General features: G+C 41.0%; 1 protein-coding gene across 2 annotated transcripts in view; it reads right to left on the reverse strand.

Moving 5' to 3' along the window:
* Positions 1–2699: 2699 nt before the first annotated feature.
* The window catches only part of LOC105497797 (vacuolar protein sorting 45 homolog), an 82545-nt gene continuing 61341 nt past the window's right edge, over positions 2700–23903 (reverse strand). For both annotated transcript variants that reach the window (XM_011769169.3, XM_071086300.1), the window contains exon 15: positions 2700–3638. In XM_011769169.3, the coding sequence (XP_011767471.1) occupies positions 3551–3638 (88 nt within the window). In that variant the 3' untranslated portion in view covers positions 2700–3550. The remainder of the gene's footprint in view (positions 3639–23903) is intronic.

Here is a 23903-nt window from a genome sequence, read left to right on the forward strand (position 1 = left end):
ATGTACTGGTAAGGAATAGCCCGCATGATTTTTTGAGGGTTTGCTGGACAAACACACATGAGTGGTTTAGATTTATCATTTAAATAGATTCTGATTTATGGGAAAAAAGTAATTCATCATTTGCCCCATCTTCCTCCTTTCCCAATAGTCAATAAATATTGGGCCGCGCGTGGTGGCTCACGGCTGTAATCCCAGCACTTTGGGAGGCCGAGGCGGGTGGATCATTTGAGGTCAGAAGTTCAAGACCAGCCTGACCAACATGATGAAACTCCATCTCTACTAAATACAAAAAAAAAAAAAAAAAAAAAGCCAGATGTGGTGGCACACGCCTGTAATCCCAGCTACTTGGGAGGCTGAGGCAGGAGAATCGCTGGAACCTGGGAGGCAGAGGTTGCAGTGAGCCGAGATCGCACCACTGCACTCCAGCCTGGGCAGCAGAGTGAAATTCCATCTCAAAAATAGATAGATAGATAGATAGATAGATAGATAGATAGATAGATAGATAGATATAGATAAAACAAATATTTGAGTGCCTCCTATATGCGAGGTCCAGGGTTCCTTTTGTGTTGCATCAGATAGGTGCCAGAGCATTGTGAAACATCAGGCAGAGGGGCTAATGAAAAAGAAAAACCCTCCAAAGTAATTTTCAGATTCCAGAGCAGATGCATGTGGGCTGCAGAACCTTCCCTGCCTGTCTGCTCTCTTAAGATGTTACATAAATCTCTGGCGTCCTTTCTTTCTCTGCCCTGCTCCATCCTGTGATCCTGCCCCTACTTTCGTTCACCTGTTCTCCCTTTGTCCTGTCACTCACCCCTTTCCACTTCCTCTGGCCTATTCTTGAAGCTGATTTGCCTCACCAGGTGAACTTCGTGGTACCTGAATTGGGATGTAGGTCGGACTGTTTTCCAAAGACCAATGCTTAAGTGAGAAATCTGAGAACGTATGGGTTCCTTTACACATTTTTATAGCGCTGTCTCCTCAGCGTTCCTCAGTGAGCTTGACACTACACACACATAAACCACAGAAATCACTCTCAGTCAGTTTCTGCCTGTGGTGGAGATAAGACACTAGGAGGACCTCATGATGGGGGTACCTTCCTAACAACATCTGAGGATAAGACGTGACTGCTAGTAGCTGTATTCTATAACAGAATATTTTATAACTTAAGGGAGAAAGGGAACTATTAGAGATAAAAACTTGTGAACTGCTTGCAAGTTTACTGGGCGGAAACTGTTATTCAAACACAGTTGTCTAAAAACAAATATCCTTGGCTTTTGTGGAGTAAATGGAACACAGAGGTTTTGACCAGGGCATTTCCACTTATGGGGGAGAGGATTATTAAAAGCATACAAGACCTTAATTAAAGTGATGTTTTTAAAGGGCACAAAAATAAAGGGCCAGTAATAATGGAATCAGCTCTGTAAATCTTACACAAAAATATGAGTCTTTGATTCTTAATAAAGAAATGCCAACTTCTGACATCAAACACCCTGATAGTAGGGCTCATTTCTTAGACTTCTTGATATTGTCAGTTGAGTAGGCACAATGGAAGCAGATGAATAATGAGGAAAATGATATAAGGAAGGTCTCTGTTTTTGCTTTTTTTATTCCACAGCGTTATCTTGGCGATAAGAAGAGAAGCGCAGATATTCCTGCTTGGAGGAGGGAGTTTTTCATATTTTAAAACACTATATAACTTGTAAAATGCTGCATTTAAAATACTCCATCCCCAAGTGCAGGCTGTCTCAAAGACTTATAAAAAATGAAGAAGAAAAAATTACCCAAAGGGACCCACAAAAGCCAAAAACAAAAACAAACACCTTGGATTTTACTTCATGAGTGTGTGTAAAGAAACAACAGCTGAGGCCGGGTGTGGTGGCTCACGCCTGTAATCCCAACACTTTGGGAAGCTGAGGTGGGCAGATCACGAGGTCAGGAGTTCAAGACCATCCTGACCAAGATAGTGAAACCCCATCTCTACTAAAAACAAACAAACAAACAAAAAAAAACAACCAAACAGCTGAGAGCTGGGAGGAGTGGAGAAAAGAGGGACAGAATGACCTTTCAGCTTTTCCCTCTATTTTTTGAACTGTTTATTAGTGCAATGATTAGATGTGCAATGATTAAAATGATTAGTCCAGTCATTTTACATGTGATTCTGTACAGAAATTAATCTTATTTACTATTAGCTACATTTTATTGATTACTGTACACCAGTGTTTTAAGCACTTTTCATGTATCATCTCATCTCATTTAATTCTTATAATCCTATGAGGAAGGTTCTGTTTTATAAATGAGAAAGCTGAGCCACAAAGAGGCTAAATAACATTCCCAAAGCCATATAAATATGACATAGATTTGGCCCTTGCTGTCTGATGCTAGAGAATATTTATCAACATACAAGTTCACACACACACACACACACGCACACACACACCAGGGAGGGATTGCGCTTTGGTATTTTTGCTATGATGATTTGAGGATACCTTAATTTCCTGGCAATAATGATACTATCGGTTTATCCTGTTTTCAAGAGAGGTGAAATTGACACCAGAATTTATTATTTGCCTTGACATACTTTAAATATCCTTCAGGTAGAGGTAATGCCTTCATTATATTTGGTGTGAAACCAGCTCATGTCCCACCTCATAAATTCCCATAAATTAGCCCCAAAGAAATAAAACTAAATCACTCATATCTTTTCACAAAATGGATTTTTATTGTGGTCATACATGGTTTCTCAGTGCCACAGAAAATTGCTATGTAGGGACAAAAAATTTTGGATGGCTCTATAAAGAAATATGGTAGGTTTTCAGAAATAAGTTGTGCAGGAATGTGGTTAATGAAAAGCAGAAAGGGCCGGGCGCGGTGGCTCACGCCTGTAATCCCAGCACTTTGGGAGGCCGAGGCGGGCGGATCACAAGGTCAGGAGATCGAGACCACGGTGAAACCCCGTCTCTACTAAAAATACAAAAAATTAGCCGGGCGCGGTGGCGGGCGCCTGTAGTCCCAGCTACTCAGGAGGCTGAGGCAGGAGAATGGCCTAAACCCAGGAGGCGGAGCTTGCAGTGAGCCGAGATCGCGCCACTGCACTCCAGCCTGGGCGACAGAGCGAGACTCCGTCTCAAAAAACAAAAACAAAAACAAAAACAAAAACAAAAAAAAAAGAAAAGCAGAAAGGGTCAAGGGAAGAGAAAGGAAGTCAAGGAATGTGGTATGTACATCAAATGATTACTTTTTAAGCCCCTCTAGGCTCTGATAACCCTTTCCCCACGTCAGATCCCAACAAAATTCATCAGTAACTGAAGTGATTGTGCTAACAGATACATAAAGACTACCAGAGAAAAGTGGGTTGAGATGGGCTCAGACTTATTGTTAGGTCAACTCTGGGAGTCGTGTGTCTGTGCCAACCACAAATCTGTGGGCTACCTGGAGATGAGTTCTAACAACCAGCACAGAACCCAAAGCTGCTCTCCAACACCTCTGATTAGTAGGAAAAGCCTGTAGTGGGGGTGAGAGAGGAAGCTGTGCCCTTCCCCCAACCACTGTTTCATCTTCTGCTCGCTGACCTTGATGTGACTTGAGAGCTCTCCTTGCTTCGGCTGTGCAGTCCAGAAGCCAGAACTTCCTCTAGGAAACTGATAAGTAGTTTGAGGTTACTTGAAAGAAAAAACAAAAGCATCTCCAAAAATAGAATGTCTTGCTCTGGACAGCTAACCAGATGAAAATATATCATGAATAGTAGCCAAGAGGTACTGGTCTGATATTTGGGTATAGAATGGAAGCATCAGTTGAGCACTGCAACATCCATACTGCAAGGACAGTCCTTCTGTGCTCTTCCCCAGGGTCTTCATTTTGTTTTTTTTTAGAATTAAATTTGTAAGGTCTATTAAGACTAACATTTCAAGTTTGAAGTTTCTATTTGGGAACCCAGAATTTTTAAGGGCAAGGCCACTATATTAACTCAATACCATGTTACATCAGCACCTGTTATCTATACTCTTGAAACTGTCTCAGAGCTTGTATGTTGTCTCTAGTTTCTTCCTTATCCAATCTACTCTCCAGAGTGGCACCAGAGTTACTTATCTAAAATACGGATTACAAGCCAGGTGCGGTGGCTCAGGTCTGTAATCCTAGCACTTTAGAAGGCTGAGGCGGGTAGATTGCTCGAGCCCAGAAGTTCGAGACCAGCCTGGGCAACAGAGCGAGACCCTGTCTCTAATTAAAAAAAAAATTAACAAATAAAACAAAATACAGATTTTATCCTGTTATATACTCTCCCCTCTTCTGCTTTAAAACCTTTCTTTTACTTATGGAAAATGTACAGTTCAAGGCCTTTCATAATGTGGCCTAATAATGAATACTTATATTCATTTTGTTCTGAGCACTTTTTAAAGCCGTATGTGTATATATATGCATATATGCCTGCAGCCCTGTCAAACAGATGCTACTATTATCCTCATTTTAAGAAAACGAAGAAGCAAACCTATAGAGGGGAGGTTAAGTGACTTGCCAAGGTCACAACAGACAGTAAGTGGCTCAGCTGGGACTCAAACCCAGGCTCTAGATTCTGTGCCTTTCAGCATCATACAATATTGCTTCCCACTCGTCTATTCCACCTCTCAGAGTGCAGCCTCTATGCCATCCATGCCCAACAACTCACTGTTCCTAAACATGTCATGAGCTTTCATACTTCAAGTAGTTATTCTTACTATGTCCTATGTTTGAAATGTAGGGCTATTCTTTCTCTGCTGAAATGGCGTGATCTCGACTCACTGCAACTTCTGCCTCCCAGGCTCAAACGATTCTCTTGCCTCAGCCTCCTGAGTAGGTGGGATTACAGGCATGCGCTACCATGCTGGCTAATTTTTGTAGTTTTAGTAGAGACAGGGGTTTCACCATGTTGGCCAGGCTGGTCTCAAACTCCTGGCCTCAAGTGATGATCTACCTGCTTCAGCCTCCCAAAGTGCTGGGATTACAAGTGTAAGCCACTGTGCCTGGCAGGAACCTTTTTCTTTAAGACTAAGGATTAAAAGTCACTTTTCTGGCCAGGCATGGTCTCATTCATACATACATATATAAATACATAAATGTCACTTTTTTGTAAAGCGCTTCCGACCCCTCCATGCTGAACTAATTACTATTATTACTTTATCCCACTCCTATCTCAGCACTGTATAATTGTTGCCAAGATAGACTGTGAGCTTCTTGGGAGGTAGGGGGAAGTCTTACTCACCTTAGATCTCCAGGGCTTAACACAGAGGTATCCAATAAAGTTATGCTGAGTAAATGAGTAAAATAGCTACCCACTGGCAAGAGAGCCCTCTTTATAATATAAAAGTGATTTGGATGGATGGGTGCGATGGCTTACGCTGTAATCCCAGCACTTTGGGAGGCTAAGGCGGGGGGATCGCTTGAGCCCAGGGATTCGAGACCAGGCTGGGCAACATAGTGAAACCACATCTCTATAAAAAATACAAAAATTAGACAGGCGCCTGTAGTCCCAGCTACTTGGGAGGCTAAGGCAGGAGAATCGCCTGAGCCCAGGAGGCAGAGGTTGCAGTGAGCCAAGATCGTGCCATTGCACTCCAGCCTGGGCGACAGGGGTGAAACCCTGTCACAACAACAACAATAACAACAACAACAACGACAACAACAAAAGTTATTTGGATGCTCAGGACTCTCTCTCAGAGCAGATATTTAAAAGACAGAGGACTGGAGGAATGACCAGGCATCTTATTACCATTGTTTTGCAGTTTTAGACTGAAAGATTCTGGGCTTGGAGAATTTAAATTCCAAACTCCTTTGCAAAAGAAAACATTGCAAAGTAGAGGGAAAGGAGTAGAAGTTAAGTCCATTTGTTTCTCTGCGGAAATACAGATATCTTTGGCCTGGCTTTTTGGCCAGTTGGACTGGAGACAATTGGAGGTCAGAAAACAAGTGTTAGGAAATGAAGTAGCACTGATTTTTTTTTTTTTTTTTTTTTAAAACAATAACACAACAAGTCTTGGTGACTTCTGGAAAGAATGAAATAAATGTGCTGGGAAACTCTACAGGAATTTATCAGGGGATATTTGGTTCATTTCCAACTCTGCTACAAAGGGAAGAAATAAAGATCCTCCTCTGTATATCAACAAGACCCCACATTCCTGACTATAATGAGAACACACTTACTATTTATATTTACCAAGCCTAATTTTGTTTCCTAGGGCCACTGTGACTTAAAAAAAATATATCTATTTGGGGACTCTGATGAGTCATTGCTCAGAATGCTTAAAAAATTATGGGGAATGAACATATTGGTAGCTGTACCCCAAATTTAGATTATGTTTAAAAACAAAACAAAATAATAATTTTTCTTTCTAAATTCGTTTTAAATCAATCTCATTAAAAGTGAACTCAAAAATCCCCTTCTCCTGTGGTGCCATAGTCCAGTTCAATTCAGTTCAATTCAATCCAATTCAACAAATGTTTAATGAGCATCCATTATGAATGAGGCATTGAACTAGGTGTACAAATGAACACCTTAGTTATGATTCCTACATTAAGGGACTCTCAGAGACAGATACACAATCACAATCCAATATGAGTATAAACAGAGGCAGTGCCAGAAACTAACAGAGTGGATTAATGCTACTGCTTTTTTGGTTTGTGCTGTCATCAAGGGTGTTTTCCTGACTCCATGTATAGAAGGAAGGTGGGTGGAAAAAAGCAGAACCCCAACCCTGATTTTATTTTATTTTATTTTTTATTTGAGATGGAGTCTTGCTTTGTCACCCAGGCTGGAGTGCAGTGGCCTGATCTCAGCTCACTGCAAGCTCCGCCTCTAGGGTTTACACCATTCTCCTGCCTCAGCCTCCCGAGTAGCTGGGACTACAGGCGCCCGCCACCTCGCCCGGCTAGTTTTTTCTATTTTTTAGTAGAGACGGGGTTTCACCATGTTAGCCGGGATGGTCTCGATCTCCTGACCTTGTGATCCACCCGTCTCGGCCTCCCAAAGTGCTGGGATTACAGGCTTGAGCCACCGCGCCCGGCCCAACCCTGATTTTAAAAAGTCAATCTTGAGAAGTCTTAAGTCACACACTGAAAAGCAAGCTTCTTCACTTAGATCGTTGGTAAGGGACTAGAGACCAACGTTTATAGGATTAAAAATATTAATTACTAAAATAATTCAGCTGAACAACTGTGTTTCTATTCCTAAACAAAGCTACCATACTGTAACAAAACTATGTGTGTGTATGTGTATATAATTTAAGGATATGTCTTCCTCCTTTTTCACTATACTCCACAGGTAAAAATTACATGTGAATTTCTTATACCAAAGACACCAAGGGGAATCTAGAACCTGAACAGTGGTATAATAATATATTAAAAAAATGTAACTTGTGGGGAGCAGAAAAATAGGAAAAGACTTTCAGGAAAATAATGAGAAAAACCCCAAGATATTTGCCGTAATGGAGTAATAAGCTTCTAATTACAGCCAAACACTTACTTGGAGATGTTAGGAGTATGGGAGTGGGTAAGGGAGAAGGATAAGATGAAAGTTTTAATAGCTCAAAACACTGAAAACGCTCCTCATCTCTCCTTTCAACTTCCACTGCTTGCAGTTTTGAGAGCCACTGCTGTGTTTCATACTTCTTTGCTTTTGCACCTACTATTCGAAGGCTGTCACATCTGTCTCATACTTTGTTTGGTGGAACTACGCACCTTTAAAAACCCAACTCTCACGTTATTACTCCTCTAGGAAGCTTTCCTCAACTGCATTGCCCTCCCCTTAGAGTTATTACTCGTTCTTCCATATCTTGTAAATATACTATGTTGTAATTTATTTGTCTATATGTCTATTTTCCATGCAAGCCTATGAAGCTTTTTGGGGCACAAGGATACATGAGTACATTCTCTTTGTAAAAGTTTTAAACAGTACACATATACCTCATCTTCCTTGACCCTTCTTATCCTCATCACTCCAGAAATAACATAATTTGATCAACAAATATTTACTGTCTACTATGTGCTAGGCACCGTTCTAGAAGCTGTGAATACAGCAATGAAGAAAGTAAAAAAAAACAAAAAACAAATAAATGAACAAAAAAACCCCTCTGCTCTCATGGAATTTATATTCCAATGGGAGATAAGGAGAATAAAATTAATTAGTCACTACTAATAATACAACAATGGTGTACACATATTACTATGTGCAAAGTACTGTTCTAATGGACAGAAACCATTCCACTTTAAATACACACGCACACACACACGAAACACAGAGAAGTCAAGATCTTACAGCTTAGAAGTGGAATTGGGATATAATCCCAGGCAATTTGGCTTCAGTTTGTTTTTTTAACTATAATGCTATACTGCCTCTTTGTAATACGTTAGATGAAGAAATACTATGGGAAAAGATAAAGCAGGCTTAAAAAAGGAGTATTGGAGATGATAGTGGTGTGAGATTTTAAAACTAGTGACTGGGCTGGGTGCGGTGGCTCACACCTGTAATCCCAGCACTGTGGGAGGCCAAGGTGGGAGGATCACTTGAGGTCACGAGTTTGAGACCAGCTTGACCAACATGGTGAAACCTGTCTCTACTAAAAATACGAAAATTAGCCAGGTGTAGTGGTGCATGCCTATAATCTCAGATACTTGGGAGGCTGAGGCACGAAAATCGCTTGAACCTGGGAGGCGGAGGTTGCAGTGAGCTGAGATTGTGCCACGGCACTCCAGCCTGGGTGCCAAAGCAAGACTCCATCTCAAAACAACAACAACAACAACAACAACAAAATAAAATAAAACTAGTGACTGGCTGCCCATGGTGGCTCATGCCTGTAATCCCAGAACTTCGGTAGGCTGAAGCAGGAGGATATTTTTAATCCTATTGCTTGAGTCCAGGAGTTCAACATCAGCCTGGGCAACATGGCAAGATCCTCTACAAAAAAATTAAAAAATTAGCTGAGCATGGTGGTGCACACCTGTAGTCCTAGCTCTTCAGGAAGCTGAGGTGGAAGGTTCACCTGAGCTTGAGCCCAGGATTTAGAGATTGCAGTGAGCTATGATCATGCCATTGCACCCCAGCCTGGGTGACAGAGTGAGACTCTGTCTCAAAAAAAGAGAGTTCATCAATGTTAGGTAATAGCTTTTCTTGAAGAGGAATAAAATACTACCATAAAAAAATCCCCCCAAAACAAAAACAAAAACTAGTACTCAAGGAAGACCTCCCTGAGAAAGTGACATTTAAGCCAAGACCTGAATGAGGCAACGGAGCATGTATCTGGGAAAGAGCAAGTGCAAAAGGATCAAGGCTCTGTATGTTTAGGGAAAAGAAAGAAGGTTAGTGTGGCTAGAGTGAAGTGAATAAGGTGTTGGATGGTAAGAGGTGAGATTGGAGAGGGAAGGAATGGGTAGAGTGGGCTATAAGGAGAGATCATGTAAGGCCTGGCATGTCATTGTAAGAATTGTGGTTTTTACTTTGGGTAAGATGAGAGACATCTGGAAGGTTCTGCAAAAAAATGTGACATACCCTGAATGACACATTTTCACAAGATCACCCTACTACTATATTGAGAAGGGGGTGCTGGGGGACAAGTGTAAAGCAGCTGCAGTAATCCCAGTAGGAAGTGATGGTGGCATGGAAGGGCATTAGATTCCGGGTGTATTTTGAAGGTAAAGCTCTCAGGACTTACTGATAAGTCAGGATGTAGGTGTGAGAGAAAGAGGAGATTCAAGAAAATGCCAAGTTTTTTTCTGCCTAAGCGACTAAAGGAATGGATGTGTCACTGAGGGGGGAAGTCGGAGCGAGGATTATGTGAGGAAGAAATATCAGAAGTTTGGTTTTGATCACGCTAAGTATGAATATTTATTAGACGTTCAAGTAGAGATGTCAAAAAGACAGTAGATATACAAGTCCAGAGTTTGGGGGAGAAGTTTGGTCAAGAAACACTGGTTCTCAATGGGGTGAGGAGGAGTGTGATTTTACTCTCAGGGGACATTTGGCAGAGTCTGGAGATGTTTTTCTCCTTGTCATAACTGGTGGAGTGCTGCTGGTTTCTCACGGGTATAGGCCAGGAATGTTGCTGAACATCTATAATGCAAAGGACAGTGCTCCACAGCAACAGATTATCTGCCTCCAAATAGCAATAGTGAAACTCAGGACTAGAAATATAAATCTGGGAGTTAGTAGTGGAGACAGAATTTAAAGCCATGAGACTGAATGAGATGGCCAAGGGAGTTGGTGGCCAAGTCCCAGGTATTCCAAAAACAGGAGAAACAGCAAACGAGACAGAGAAGGAATGGCCAGTGAGGTAGGAGGACCAAGACAGTATAGCTCCTGGAAGCTAAGTGATAACAATGACCAGTCTGCGCAACATAGTGATACTGCATCTCTATTTTTTTTAAAAACAGAAGTGAAGGAACTGTGTCAGATGCTGCTGATAGGTCAAGCAAAATGAGGACTGAAAGTTGACTCTATGTTTAGCTATGTGGAGGTCCCTAGGGACCCTGACAAGATTTTGGAGTGATGGAAGTGAAGGCCTGAATGCAGTAGTTGAGGAGAATATGTGGGCTTAAGAGAATATGTGAGGGAAGGAATTAGAGACAGTGAGTATAAACAACTCTTGGAGAATTTTCCTATGAAAGAGAACAGAGAAATGAGATGGAGCCTAGAAAGAGTAAGGGGATTAAGAGAGGGCTTTTAAAGATGCAGAACATAGCATGGTATTTCAAACTGATTTTTTTTTTTTTTTGGGAGACGGAGTCTCACTCTGTCGCCTAGGCTGGAGTGCAGTGGCACGATCTCGGCTCACTGCAACCTCCACCTTCCGGGTTCAAGCAATTCTCCTGCCTCAGCCTCCTGAGTAGCTGGGACTACAGGGATACGCTGCCACACCTGGCTAATTTTTTGTATTTTAGTAGAGACAGGGTTTCACTGTGTTGCCCAGGCTGGTCTCGAACTCCTGAGCTCAGGCAATCTGCCCACCTTGGCCTCCCAAAGTGCTAGGATTACAGGCGTGAGCCACCGTGCCTGGCATAACAGGATATTTCTATGCTTCTATGAATAATCCAATAGATAGGAAAAAAACGATTTGGGAAAGAAAGGGGAGCGAGTTTGGAGTGATATCCCAGTGTAGGTGAGGTGGATGGGCTCTGGTGCCCAAGTGGAAGAGCTAGCCCCAGCTAGGAGCATTCATCCCCTATGATAGGACAGAAGGCAGCGGGTTTTCTCCCTTTTAATTATCTTCTAATGGTTTGTCTTACTAGTCAGTGCACATCTTGAGTATTACCTTCTTCATTCTTAGTATAAAGTGGATGAATTGTTTGCCAAATGAACATGATTCAGATACAGATTTTTAACAGAAGACCCCAGCTTAAATATCACCTAGTATACTAAACTTTTTCTAAATATCCAACAGCAGTTTTATCAGGAGCAAGGGAATAGGTTGGCATTCAACATCTACGACTGAGGCTGGGCTCACACCTGTAATCCCAGCACTTTGGGAGGCCAAGGCAGGTGCATCACTTTGAGCTCAGGAGCTCGAGACCAGCCTGGGAAACATGGTGAATTCCTGTCTTTACAAAAAAAATACAAAAATTAGCTGGGTGTGGTGGTGTGCACCTGTGGTCCCAGCTATTCGGGAGGCTCAGGCTGGAGAATCGCTTAAACCTGGGAGGTGGAGGCTGCAGTGAGCCAAGATGGCATCACTGCACTCCAGCCTGGGTCATAGGCTGTCTCAAAACAAACAAATCTACATCTGGAAATACCAGGAATCTCACACAAAGAGATCATCCTGCCCCTCACGTTTAATGAATAATGAAGAACTTCTCATTATTTCTCAAATGTGGTATCCCCTTTTTTTTTTTTTAAATCTTGCTCCTGTCCTTAATCATGCTTTTCCTCAGCCTTGACTGCTTTTTCTTCCTATGGAAATCTTACTTATCCTTTATGGTCTAGTTCAAAAACCACCTCCTCTGTGAGGCATTTCCTAGTTACTCTGTCAGAATTATTTATTTATATTTAGGATACATTTTATTTAACTTCTGTACATGAACACTTTTCATTTTTTTTTTTTTTGAGGTTAAGTTTTGCTCTCATTGTTCAGGCTGGAGTGCAGTGGTGCGATCTTGGCTTGCTGCAACCTCCACCTCCTGAGTTCAAGCAATTCTCCTGCCTCAGCCTCCTGAATAGCTGGGATTACAGGAGTCCACCACCATGCCCACCACCATCACGCCTGTAATACCAGTACATTGGGAAACCGAGGTAGGCAGATCACCAGAGGTCAGGAGTTCAAAACCAGCCTGGTCAACATGGTGAAACCCCGTTTCTTTTTTTTTTTTTTTTTTCCCGTTTCTACTAAAAATACAACAATTAGCCGGATGGGATTTCACGTGCCTGTAGTCCCAGCTACCCAGGGGGGTGAGGCAGAATTGCTTGAACCTAGGAGACGGAGGTTGCAGTGAGCTGAGATCATACCACTGCACTCTAGCCTGGGCGACAGAGTGAGATTCAGTCTCAAACAAAAAAAACAAAAAGAAGCAAATGAATTTGTGAGTCCTAAGGGTGTAGTCCAGATTGGTATATCAGCTTACATCTTTGAGTTCCAGGATTTTGTTTTAAAAATGCATAATTAGACAGGCACAGTGGCTCATGCCTGTAATCCCAGCACTTTGGGAGGCCAACGAGGGTGGATCACCTGAGGTCAGGAGTTTGAGACCAGCCTGGCCAACATGGTGAAACCCCGTCTCTACTAAAAAAAATACAAAAATTAGCCAGGTATGGTGGTGGGCACCTGTAATCCCAGCTATTGGGGAGGCTAAGGCTGGACAATCACTTGAACCTGGGAGGCGGAGGTTGCAGTGAGCCAAGATTGCGCCATTGCACTCCAGCCTGGGTGACAGGAGCAAGACTCTGTCATAAAAAAAAAATAATAAAAATGCATAATTTTATATTATTTTTCATAAAAGGACCTTTAAAATTTTGACATAAACATACTTTAAGGTACTTATCAGTTAAATTTTTTAATTCTACCCCTGAACATCCCTCCAATTATAAGAAACTGGGCACTTCAAAAGATGTGTCATGTTTATTTTGTGCCATTAGTCTTTGAGACTAATCATATCCTAATATGAATAATACAGAATTTGTTTGACTCCTTCAATGAACCATAAGATTATTGAAAACAGGGACATTTTATTTATGTTTGCATTTAAGTTCCTGCCTTGAATAGTAAAGGCAGCCACTCAATAAATATACTCCTTAATGCTCTCAAACAATATAATCAAAATATTCTGTCAATATTCTTAGCTCACATTTTCTTATTTCTCCTTGAGAGGAGCAATAGTAATAATAAAAAATGTAACAAAAAACCTCATGTCTATGGACAGGTGAATGGAAAAGTAAACTGTGGTATATTCACATAATGGAATGTTACACAGCACTGAAAAATGATTGAGGTTACATGCAACAATATAGATGAATCTTAGAAGCAACGTTTAATGAAAAAAGTATGATACCATCTTTATAAAGCTCAAAAACAAGCAAAACTAAACAATGTGTTATTTAGAAATACATAGATAAGTGCTAAAAACACTATCTTCTTCCACCAAAGCAAGGGAATTAAATACAAAATGTAGGATAGCACTTACCTGTTGTAGGGAGATAAGGGATGTAATTGGAGAGGAGCACATGGATACATCTATGTTACTGGCAATTTTCTAGTCCTTGGGTTAGGTGAAAGGCTCAAGCGTATTTATTATATTATGCTTTCTAACTTACATGTGACATATATTTTATCAAATTATATTAAAATACAATTAAAAAACACAAAAGTGGAGTGGGTTCCTTTACCCTAGATTTTCTCAGAATCTTTAATATGCGAATGTGAGTTTTGACTTTTCAAGAGAAGGACAGAGTGTTTTCCAAACTTAGTTGGCTATAGAGCCCTTTTTAAAATGGAATACCTATCAATATCTCCTCAAATAAATTTTCTGTATAACAAGCCTTGGAATACACTGAATTAAAGTATAAGATATTTCCTTGATTCTAACTAATTCCACTGGAGTTACTTTACCCTATGACACTTTCTTACAAATGATGTAATTGCCTATTAAAAAATGTAGCTATTCCTTCCCAGTTCCCTCCTTAGCACTGGCCACCTGATTTATGAAACAAAACAAAACAAAACAAAACAAAGAAGCAAACAGGAGCTCTTGGCACTATTTCCTCTCTCATTGAGAAGAAACAGCAAAAAAGCAAACAATGAGATTCTGCATGGATCTAGCATTGTTTGTGTCATTCATTGGAATATCATGTGAAGAGAAAGAAAAAAATTACCCTCATCATCCACAGGGTAAAAAATGGACTCCTCAAGGACAGAACTCAGAGGTCTGAAAGGTTGTTATCATCTGAGAACACAGAGGTCTGAAAGGTAGTTATTGTCTGAGAATAAAAAGAGGTGTAGATGTGTGGGAACATTCAAGCCCACATCAATTTGTCAGAACAACCACAACTACAGGGGCAGCATGGTGAACGCTATTAAAAAATGCAAGAAACGAAGCCCCAAATAACCCAGCTGTAGCAATCATGAATGCTGAAGACTCTTCGCATGTCTTCTTTATTTTTTTGAGATGGAGTCTCGCTCTGTTGCCCAGGCTGGAGTGCAGCCCCAGTTCAAAAGATTCTCCTGCCTCAGCCTCCCGAACAGCTGGGATTACAGGTGCCCACCACCATGCCCAGCTAATTTTTGTATTTTTTTTTTAGTAGAGACGGGGTTTCACCATGTTGGCCAGGCTGGTCTTGAACTCCTGGAACTCCTGACCTCAGGTGATCCACACACCTTAGCCTCCAAAAGTGCTGGGATTACAGGCATGAGACACCATGCCTGGCCTGCGTCTTTTAATTTTAGAGGTACTGACACTGGGGGGCCCCAAAGGAGAAATTTTAAGTGAACACAAATGGAAATGGAACTACTAAAAATTTTTCTTCTCATACACTGCAAAGTCATCTGACATTGGACTATCTTCATAGCACATTTTATCACTGCCTCAGTATATTCCCACTTGGAATAACAGTATAATTCTACCCTTGAATTATATGGTAAAGTAAAGGTTTTTAAGATAACTTACTTGGAAGTAAGGGTGATGACAGAGATGGTGATGATGAATATCCTAAGTCTGTTTTACTTTATCTCCCCAAAATGTAGCAGTAATAACAGCAACAGCAGGTAACATCCATTGAGTGCTTACCCTCTGCCAGATCACCTCTAAGCATTTTACAAATATTAATCATCTAATCATCACAACAATGGTATGAAGGGGCTATTAATACCTCCATTTTACAGCTGAAAAATCTGAGGCAGAAAGAGGCTAAATGATTTGTCTCAGATCATACAAGTGAATATGTGCCAAAACCAGAATTTAAACAAGGTAGTCTGGCACTAAAGCCCATACTCTTGTTATGTTACACTGCTTCTTACAAGACCAAAGGGTACCAAAAGGTGATTTATATGTAACAGATTCCACTTAGGCTTAGAAGCTCTAATGATAATCCTAGTGAAATAACATATGTCCTGAAAGATGCATCATTCATTTGGGGAAAGTAATACTGTACAGTTTTGTCAGAGGAATGCAACTCAGGGCTGTGTTGAATATAATCAACTGGATACTTTATTATTTAAATAATTCCAGTGGCATCAAATTGATGACTCTTTAAAATCGGTAGAACATTTTAATATTTTTTGATCATAAAAACAGAAATATAGATAATACTGGAAATAATGAAGTAAATGGGTCACTTCTGTCTCACTATACAGAGTCAGGCATGTTTGAGCTTTTCCTTACATTTTAAACTTTTTAGTTTTACACAAGTCCTGAAACAAATATGCAAATCTATTGGATCTTCCGCATGACACAAAAAGGCATATCTTACAAACTTGTAAGAGAGAAGAACTTTCTCCCATAACTCAACATTCTGGCTGCAGGAAACAGACCCATTCAAAGTAGCTTATGCAAAAAAAAAAAAAAGATTATTGTATGGCATTGACAGGGCAGAGGTGTCTGCCACTGACTCAATGCAAGATCATTGCTTCATAAAACCCTGGAATCTGGAACTGGAAGGCTGCTTTGAAACTAGATAACATGTACCTTGCTGATCTTGCTTCCATTTCTCTCTCATTTATTTATTGGTCTCTTCTTTAAGCTTCACACTGTTAATCTGTTTCTTCCTTCTTTCTCTGCATCTGGGTTGAAGTACATCGCTTTTTAACCAACCTTCTCCATACACATCGATAATTTTTATTTATTTACTTATACTTATTGAGACATAGTCTTGCTCTGTCACACAGGCTGGAGTACAGTGGCATGCTCATAGCTCACTGTAACCTTTAACTCCTGGGCTCAAGTGATCTTCCTGCCTCAGTCTCCCAAGCCGCTGGGACTGCAGGTGCATGCCACCATGCGTGGCTAAAAAAACAATTTTTTTTTTTTGTAGAGACAAAAAAAGGGTCTGGGCTTTGTTGCCCAGATTGGTCTCGAATTCCTGGCCTCAAGCGATTCTCCTGTCTCGACCTCTGAAAGCGTCAGGATTATAGGCATGTGCCACTGTGCCTAGCTGATAATTTTTAAATTTTTAAATTTTTTATTTTTTTGAGATGGAGTTTTGCTCTTGTTGCCCAGGCTGGAGTGCAATGGCGCAGTCTTGGCTCACTGCAACCTCTGCCTCCCAGGTTCAAGCGATGATTCTCCTGCCTCAGCTTCCCGAGTAGCTGGATTACAAGTGCCCACCACCATGCCCAGCTAATTTTTGTATTTACAGCAGAGATGGGGTTTCACCATGTTGGCCAGGATGGTCTTGAACTCCTGACTTCAGACAATCCACCTGCCTCAGCTTCCCAAAGTTTTGGGAGCCACCGTGCCCAGCCTAAATTTTATTTTTAAGAATCAGCAGCAGCTAACCTCAGGGTTGGCAAGGGCATGATGTGAAGGTATAAACACACTGTTATGTGTATATACTATACAGGTATAATACAATTTTTCTGGCTGGCAGTTTAGTAATTTTGCATCTTAAAAATGTTTACACCTTCTGATGCCTCACCAACATTGCCAGCAGTGCATGGAATCCAGCACCACACAAATCTGAGCTTGAGTTCCAGCTCTGTATTTCCCTGCTATATGACTTAAGGCAAATTACTTAATTTCTCTATGTTCCTGTTTCTTCATTTAAATATTGGGACCATAATGATCTCACTTCTTGGATCATGAAGGTTAAATGAGATAATATATATAATGAAGTCAACCAACTGTCTGGCATATAGTATATATTCAATTATTATTATTCCAAGTCAACAATTAAATAAGTGTTTAAAGATGTATGTAAAATGATGTTTATTACAGTACTGTTTGTAAGAGTGAAAAACTGCAAACAATATCAAACATTTGTTTTGCTCACCACCACTATATTCCAGTCTCAAGATAGCCCCTGTAATATAGTAGGTGCTCAATAAGTATTTGTTGAATGAACAAAAAAATTGAGGATTGATTAAATTATGGTACACTTAAACAATAGAATATAATTCAGTTATTACAAATGATATAGATAAGCATTTTCATTGAAAGCATACATAGACTATGTTTCCTTTTGTTTAAAAATATATGTGGGCTGGGCCTGGTGTGGTGTTTATGCCTGTAATCTAAGCACTTCAGGAGGCTGAGGCAGGCAGATCACTTGAGCCCAGGAGTTTGAGACCAGCCTGGGCTGTAACATGGTGAAACCCTCTCTCTACAAAAAATATAAAAATTAGTTGGGCACGGTGATACATGTGTAGTCCTAGCTGCTCGGGAGGATGGCTTAAGCCCGGGAGGAGGAGGTTGTAGTGAGCCAAGATCGCGTCACTGCACTCCAGCCTGGCAGGAAAGCAAGACCTTGTCTCTCAAAAAAAAAAAAAAAAAAATGTGTGTGTGTATTAGATATAGCTATATATGTGTTCTGGGCACAGTGGCTCATGCCTCTAATCCCAGCACTTTGGGAGGCCAAGGCTGCAGGATCTCTTGAGGCCAGGAGTTCAATACCAGACTAGGCAACATATTTGAGACTCCATCTCAAATAAATAAATAGATAGATAGATTAGATAGACAGATAGCCAGGCTTGGTGGCCCATAGTCCTAGCTACTTGGGAGGCTGAGGTGGGAGGACTGCTTGAGCCCAAGAGTTTGAGGTTACAGTGAACTATGATCACACCTCTGCACTCCAGCCTGCGTGACAGAACAAGACCCCATCTTAAAAAAAAAAAATTGGCTAGGCATGGTGGCTCATACTTGTAATCCCAGCACTTTGGGAGGCTGAGGCAGGTGGATCACTTGAGGTCAGGAGTTCAAGACCAGCCTGGCCAACATGGTGAAATCTGTCTCTACTAAAACTACAAAAATTAGCTGGGCGTGGTGGTGCATGCCTGTAGTCCCAGCTACTTGGGAGGCTGAGGCAGGAGAATTGCTTGAACCCAGGAGGCGGGTGTTGCAGTGAGCTGAGATGGCGCCACTGCACTCCAGCCTGCGCGACAGAGCAAGACTCCATCTCAAATAAACAAACAAATAAATAAATAAATAAAATTTAAAAAATGTGTATACATTCATAGTGAAAGATCTAAAAGGCTGACAACATTCCCTATGGTGGCAGTATGGCTATTTTTTTTTTTTTTGCTTAGCTGTATTAAATTTTTTTTTCCTACAAGAATTACATATTGATTTTGTAATGAAAAGCTATTTTTCTTTTTAAAATTTCTTTTTCACACACAATTCAGAGGTAAAATGAAAAGCTATTTTTTAATTAAAAAATATATGTTACAGTGTACAAATAAATTAGAATCAGGGGACATGCCTAAATTTGAATCCTGGGTTAAATTCAGCTTTAAAAAAGGCATCTTATTAGAGTTGTTCATTTATGTTTATTTTCCCATTAGACATTGAGATTCTTAAAGATACAGAACAGGTTTTCATCTTTCTAGTACCATGCACAGAACATTACACATAATCAGCACTCAATAAATGATTGCCAGTGACAGGCGATACACTCCATCACAACTCTTTTTTTTTTTCCTGAGACAGAGTTATGTTCTTGTTGCCCAGGCTGGAGTGCAATGGCGCGATCTTGACTCACTGCAACCTCCACTTCCCGGGTTCAAGCGATTCTCCTGCCTCAGCCTCTTGAATAGCTGAGATTACAGGCATGCGCCACCATACCTGGCTAATTTTGTATTTTTAGTAGAGACGGGGTTTCTCCATGTTGGTCAGGCTAGTCTTGGACTCCCGACCTCAGGTGATCCGCCCTCCTCAGCCTCCCAAAGTGCTGGGATTACAGGTGTGAGCCACTGCGCCCGGCATTCCATCACAACTCTTGCAATGATGTCTAATCCTTTGGTCACTGGAGGAAAATAAGCTGCCAAAGAAAATCTCTTGGCCGGGCGCAGTGGCTCACGCCTGTAATCCCAGCACTTTGGGAGGCTGATGTGGGCAGATCACGAGGTCAGGAGATCGAGACCATCCTGGCTAACACGGTGAAACCCTGTCTCTACTAAAAATACAAAAAAATTAGCCGGGCGTGGTGGCACGCCCCTGTAGTCCTAGCTACTCGGGAGTCTGTGGCAGGAGAATCGCTTGAACCCGGGAGGCGGAGGTTGCAGTGAGCCAAGATCGCACCACTGCACTCCAGCCTGGGCAACAGAGTGAGACTCTGTCTCTCACACACACACACACACACAAACACACACACACATAAACACACACACAGACACACACACACACAAGAAAGAACATCTCTCTGGGACAGTTTCAAAATTTATCCTGAAATGTCCATAGTGAAAAAAAGTCCCCTCTGGGTTCCCTCCCCTTTGAAATGCAAATTCTGTCACAGTATCCTAATTTTTCTGTAAATAATTCAGAGATTGAACCTACTGGTGGTTACAGGAGAAGGTCCAAGTTTCTAGTGTTACTTGTTTAGGAGGAAATCTATAAAGTACCTGTTGATAACATGAATTGGCCCCCTACCAGCCTCAAACTTATGTATAGAAATTCAAGATGCCAACTATTTTCTAGGCCCGTAGCTGTATTCACTACAAAAAGTGTTAATTTCACTTACTCCATGTCAAAGTTAAATTATTATCAACACTTAGGCATCATTTCAGATAGTTATGAAACTAAAAGCCTCCACTAACTAATCAAGTTAATTTTTTTTTTTTTTTGAGGCAAGGGTCCCATTCTGTTACCCAGGTTGGAGTGCAGTGATGCGATATTGACTCACTGCAACCTTTGCCCCCTGGGCTCAAGCGATCCTCCCACCTCAGCCTCCCGAGTAGCTGGGACCACAAGCACCCACTACCATGCCCAGCTATTTTTTTGTATTTTTGGTAGAGACAGGGTCTCACCATGTTGCCCAGGTTGGTCTCGAACTCCTGATATCAAACAATCTGCCCGCCCTGGCCTCCCAAAGTGTGGGATTACAGGTGTGAGCCACTGTGCCTGGTCAAGTTAGTCTTTTTTTTTTTTTTTTTTTTTGAGACGGAGTCTCGCTCTGTCGCCCAGGCTGGAGTGCAGTGGCGCGATCTCGGCTCACTGCAAGCTCCGCCTCCCGGGTTCACACCATTCTCCTGCCTCAGCCTCCCGAGTAGCTGGGACTACAGGCGCCCACAACCGCGCCCGGCTAATTTTTTGTATTTTTAGTAGAGACGGGGTTTCACCGTGGTCTCTATCTCCTGACCTTGTGATCCGCCCGCCTCGGCCTCCCAAAGTGCTGGGATTACAGGCGTGAGCCACCGCGCCCGGCGTCATTTTTATTCAAAGAGCATTTTATTCTTAAATCTCATTTTAAATCATCACTGAATGATAAAATTCTTAAAACAAAAGTAAATGATTCCTCAGTTCTATATTATTTTTTCCCCAGCTTTGGTTTACAATATTTCTTAGTAGGCTGAAAGCTTCACATATTATCCATTTGATAGAAACATATTTTGCCTATCTTATAGGTGACATTATAAACAAAGGATTTAAAAAATCATAGCTAAATATTCCAAAATATTATTTCAACTGAGTGCTTAGATGCTCATAGTGGAAACAGACTGTGCCCAATTCCAGCTTTACCACTTATTAGCTTTATGACTTTGGGCAAAGTACTTAACTTCTGTCTACCTTGATTTCCTCATCTGAAAAAGGAAGTTGATGACAATTATAAAAATATCTACCTTGGCTGGGTGTGGTGGCTCACACCAGTAATCCCAGCAATTTGGGAGGCCAAGGTGGGAGGATTGTTTGAGCCCAGGAGTTTGAGACCAGTCTGGACAACATAGCAAGACCCTGTCTCTAGAAAAATATAAAAAAGTTAGCACCTGTAGTCCAAGCTACTTGTGAGGCTGAAGTGGTAGGATTGCTTGAACCCAGATCAATGTTGCAGTGAGCTGTTTGTGCCACTGCACTCCAGCCTGGGTAACAGAGCGAGACCCTGTTTCAAAAAAAAAAAAAAAAAGAAATCTGCTTCATTGAGTCATTATAAGAATTAACAAAATTAAATGGCTAAAGCAGTGCAAGCCACAAATGTTCTCGTGGCCACATTAAAAAAGTAAAATGAAACAGGTAAAATTAATTTTAGTAGTATATTTTATTTAACCCATATATCCAAAATATTATCTTTCAGCATGTAATCAACTTTTAAAAATTACTGAGATATTTTACATTTTGCTGTACTGTCTTTAAAATCTGGTGTTTTAAACTTGTAGCATACCTCAAATTAGACTAGCTACATTTCAAAGGCTCAATACCTACATGTGGCTACAGACTACCTTACTGGACAACACAGGTATAAAATATTCAAACAGTATCTAGCACATAGTATGTGCTAAATAAGTTTTAGTTCTTAGTATCATCATACCCCTTGCTTTAGGAATTGTAATAGACCACTGTTCCTTAAAGTATGTGACTCATAACATCAGTTGACATCAGGTGGTTCTGGGGCATGGCATTAAACAACACTGAATTATGCAGTGAGAAACTATTCCATTTTAAATTATCTTTTTTATCTTTCTGAACATTTGAAGGAGAAAATGTCAGTTTGGTACTACAGAGCTTTGTCCTACCTGTAGCTAGGACTACAGATGTGTACCACGATGCCTGGCTAATTTTAAAGTTTTTTGTAGAGATGGAGTCTCACTATGTTGCCCAGGCTGTTCTTGAACCCCTGGCCTCAAGTGATCCTCCCAATTTAGCCTCCCAAAGTGCTGGGATTACAGGCATGAGCTGCTCTGCTCAGCTACATTTAAAATTTTTTTATTGAGATATAACTCATAGACAACAAAATTCACTGATTATCAAGGATGTTGTTTGATGAGTTTGCCAAACATATCCTGTTGTATAACCAACTTCTCAATCAAGATACAGAACATTTCCATCACTTGAGCAAGAGCTTCTTAAAAATCAAAAAACAGGCTGGGTGCGGTGGCTCACGCCTGTAATCCCAGCACTTTGGGAGGCCAAGATGGGTGGATCACGAGGTCAGGAGATCAAGACCATCCTGGCTAACATGGTGAAACCCTGTTTCTACTAAAAATATAAAAAAAATTAGCCAGGCATGGTGGCGGATGCCTGTAGTCCCAGCTACTTGGGAGGCAGAGGCAGAAGAATGGCGTGAACCTGGGAGGCGGAGCTTGCAGTGAGCCAGGATGGCACCACTGCACTCCAGTCTGGGTGACAGAGCAAGACTCTGTCTCAAAAAACAAACAAACAAAAAAACAAAAAACAAAAAACCCAAAAACAAAAGCCATGAAATTAATCCCATACCTTAGAATATATAATGCTAAATTGCTTTCCAGGAAAGTTATACTAATTTATTTTTCTATTGGCAATATTTCAGACGGCCTCACTACACATTTATCTTAAACCTTTGTCCCCACTGAGATGGGGACAAAGTTTTATCAGTATATAAGATGTTTATTGAAGCATTATTTATATTAAAAACGTAAGCTTGGCTGGGGACAGTGGCTCATGCCTATAATCCCACCACTTTGGGAGTCCGAGGTGGGTGGATCACAAGGTCAGGAATTCAAGACCAGTCTGGCCAAGATGGTGAAACCTCATCTCTACTAAAAAATACAAAAATTAGCTGGGCGTGGTGGCAGGTGCCTGTAATCCCAGCTACTCGGGAGGCAGAGAATTTCTTGAATCTGGAAGGTGGAGGTTGCAGTGAGCTGAGATCGCATCACTGCACTCTAGCCTGGGCAACAGAGCGAGACTCCGTCTCAAAAAAAAATTAAATAAAAAATAAAAAAAAAATAAAAAAGTAAACTTGCAGCTAAATATGCTGGTGAAAAAAAAATGTAAACAACCTAAATGTCCAATGGTAATAGTTAAAGACCCATCCTTAAAAATAAAATTATATAGCCATTAAGATTGTTTTAAAGACTTTTTAGTAACATGGGAAAATGTTCTCAATATGATTAAAAGAAAAAAAAACTGTATAGATCTTATGTTAAAAACAAAACATAAACAAAATTCTAAAACCTGTAGGTTAAAAAAATATTAGAAGGGGCCAGGCACAGTGGCTCATGCTTATAATCGCAGCACTTTGGGAGGCCAAGACAGGCGGATTACTTGAGGTCAGGAGTTCAAGACCAGCCTGGCCAACGTGGTGAAACCTTTCTCTACTAAAAATACAACAAAACAAAACAAAACAAAACAAAAAAAAACTAGCCAGGCGTGATTGTGCAGGCTTGTAGTCCCAGCTACTTGGGAGGCTGAGGCATGATAATTGCTTAAACCCAGGAGTTGGAGGGGTTGGAGTGAGGTGGGATCGCGCCACTGCACTCCAGCCTGGGTGACAGGGCGAGACTCTTTCTCAAAAAAAAAAAAAAAAAAAAAAAAAAAAGCCAACATATTAACAGTGA

The sequence above is a fragment of the Macaca nemestrina genome, chromosome 1, assembly GCF_043159975.1.
Source record: "Macaca nemestrina isolate mMacNem1 chromosome 1, mMacNem.hap1, whole genome shotgun sequence".
NCBI classification, from domain to species: Eukaryota; Metazoa; Chordata; class Mammalia; order Primates; family Cercopithecidae; genus Macaca; species Macaca nemestrina.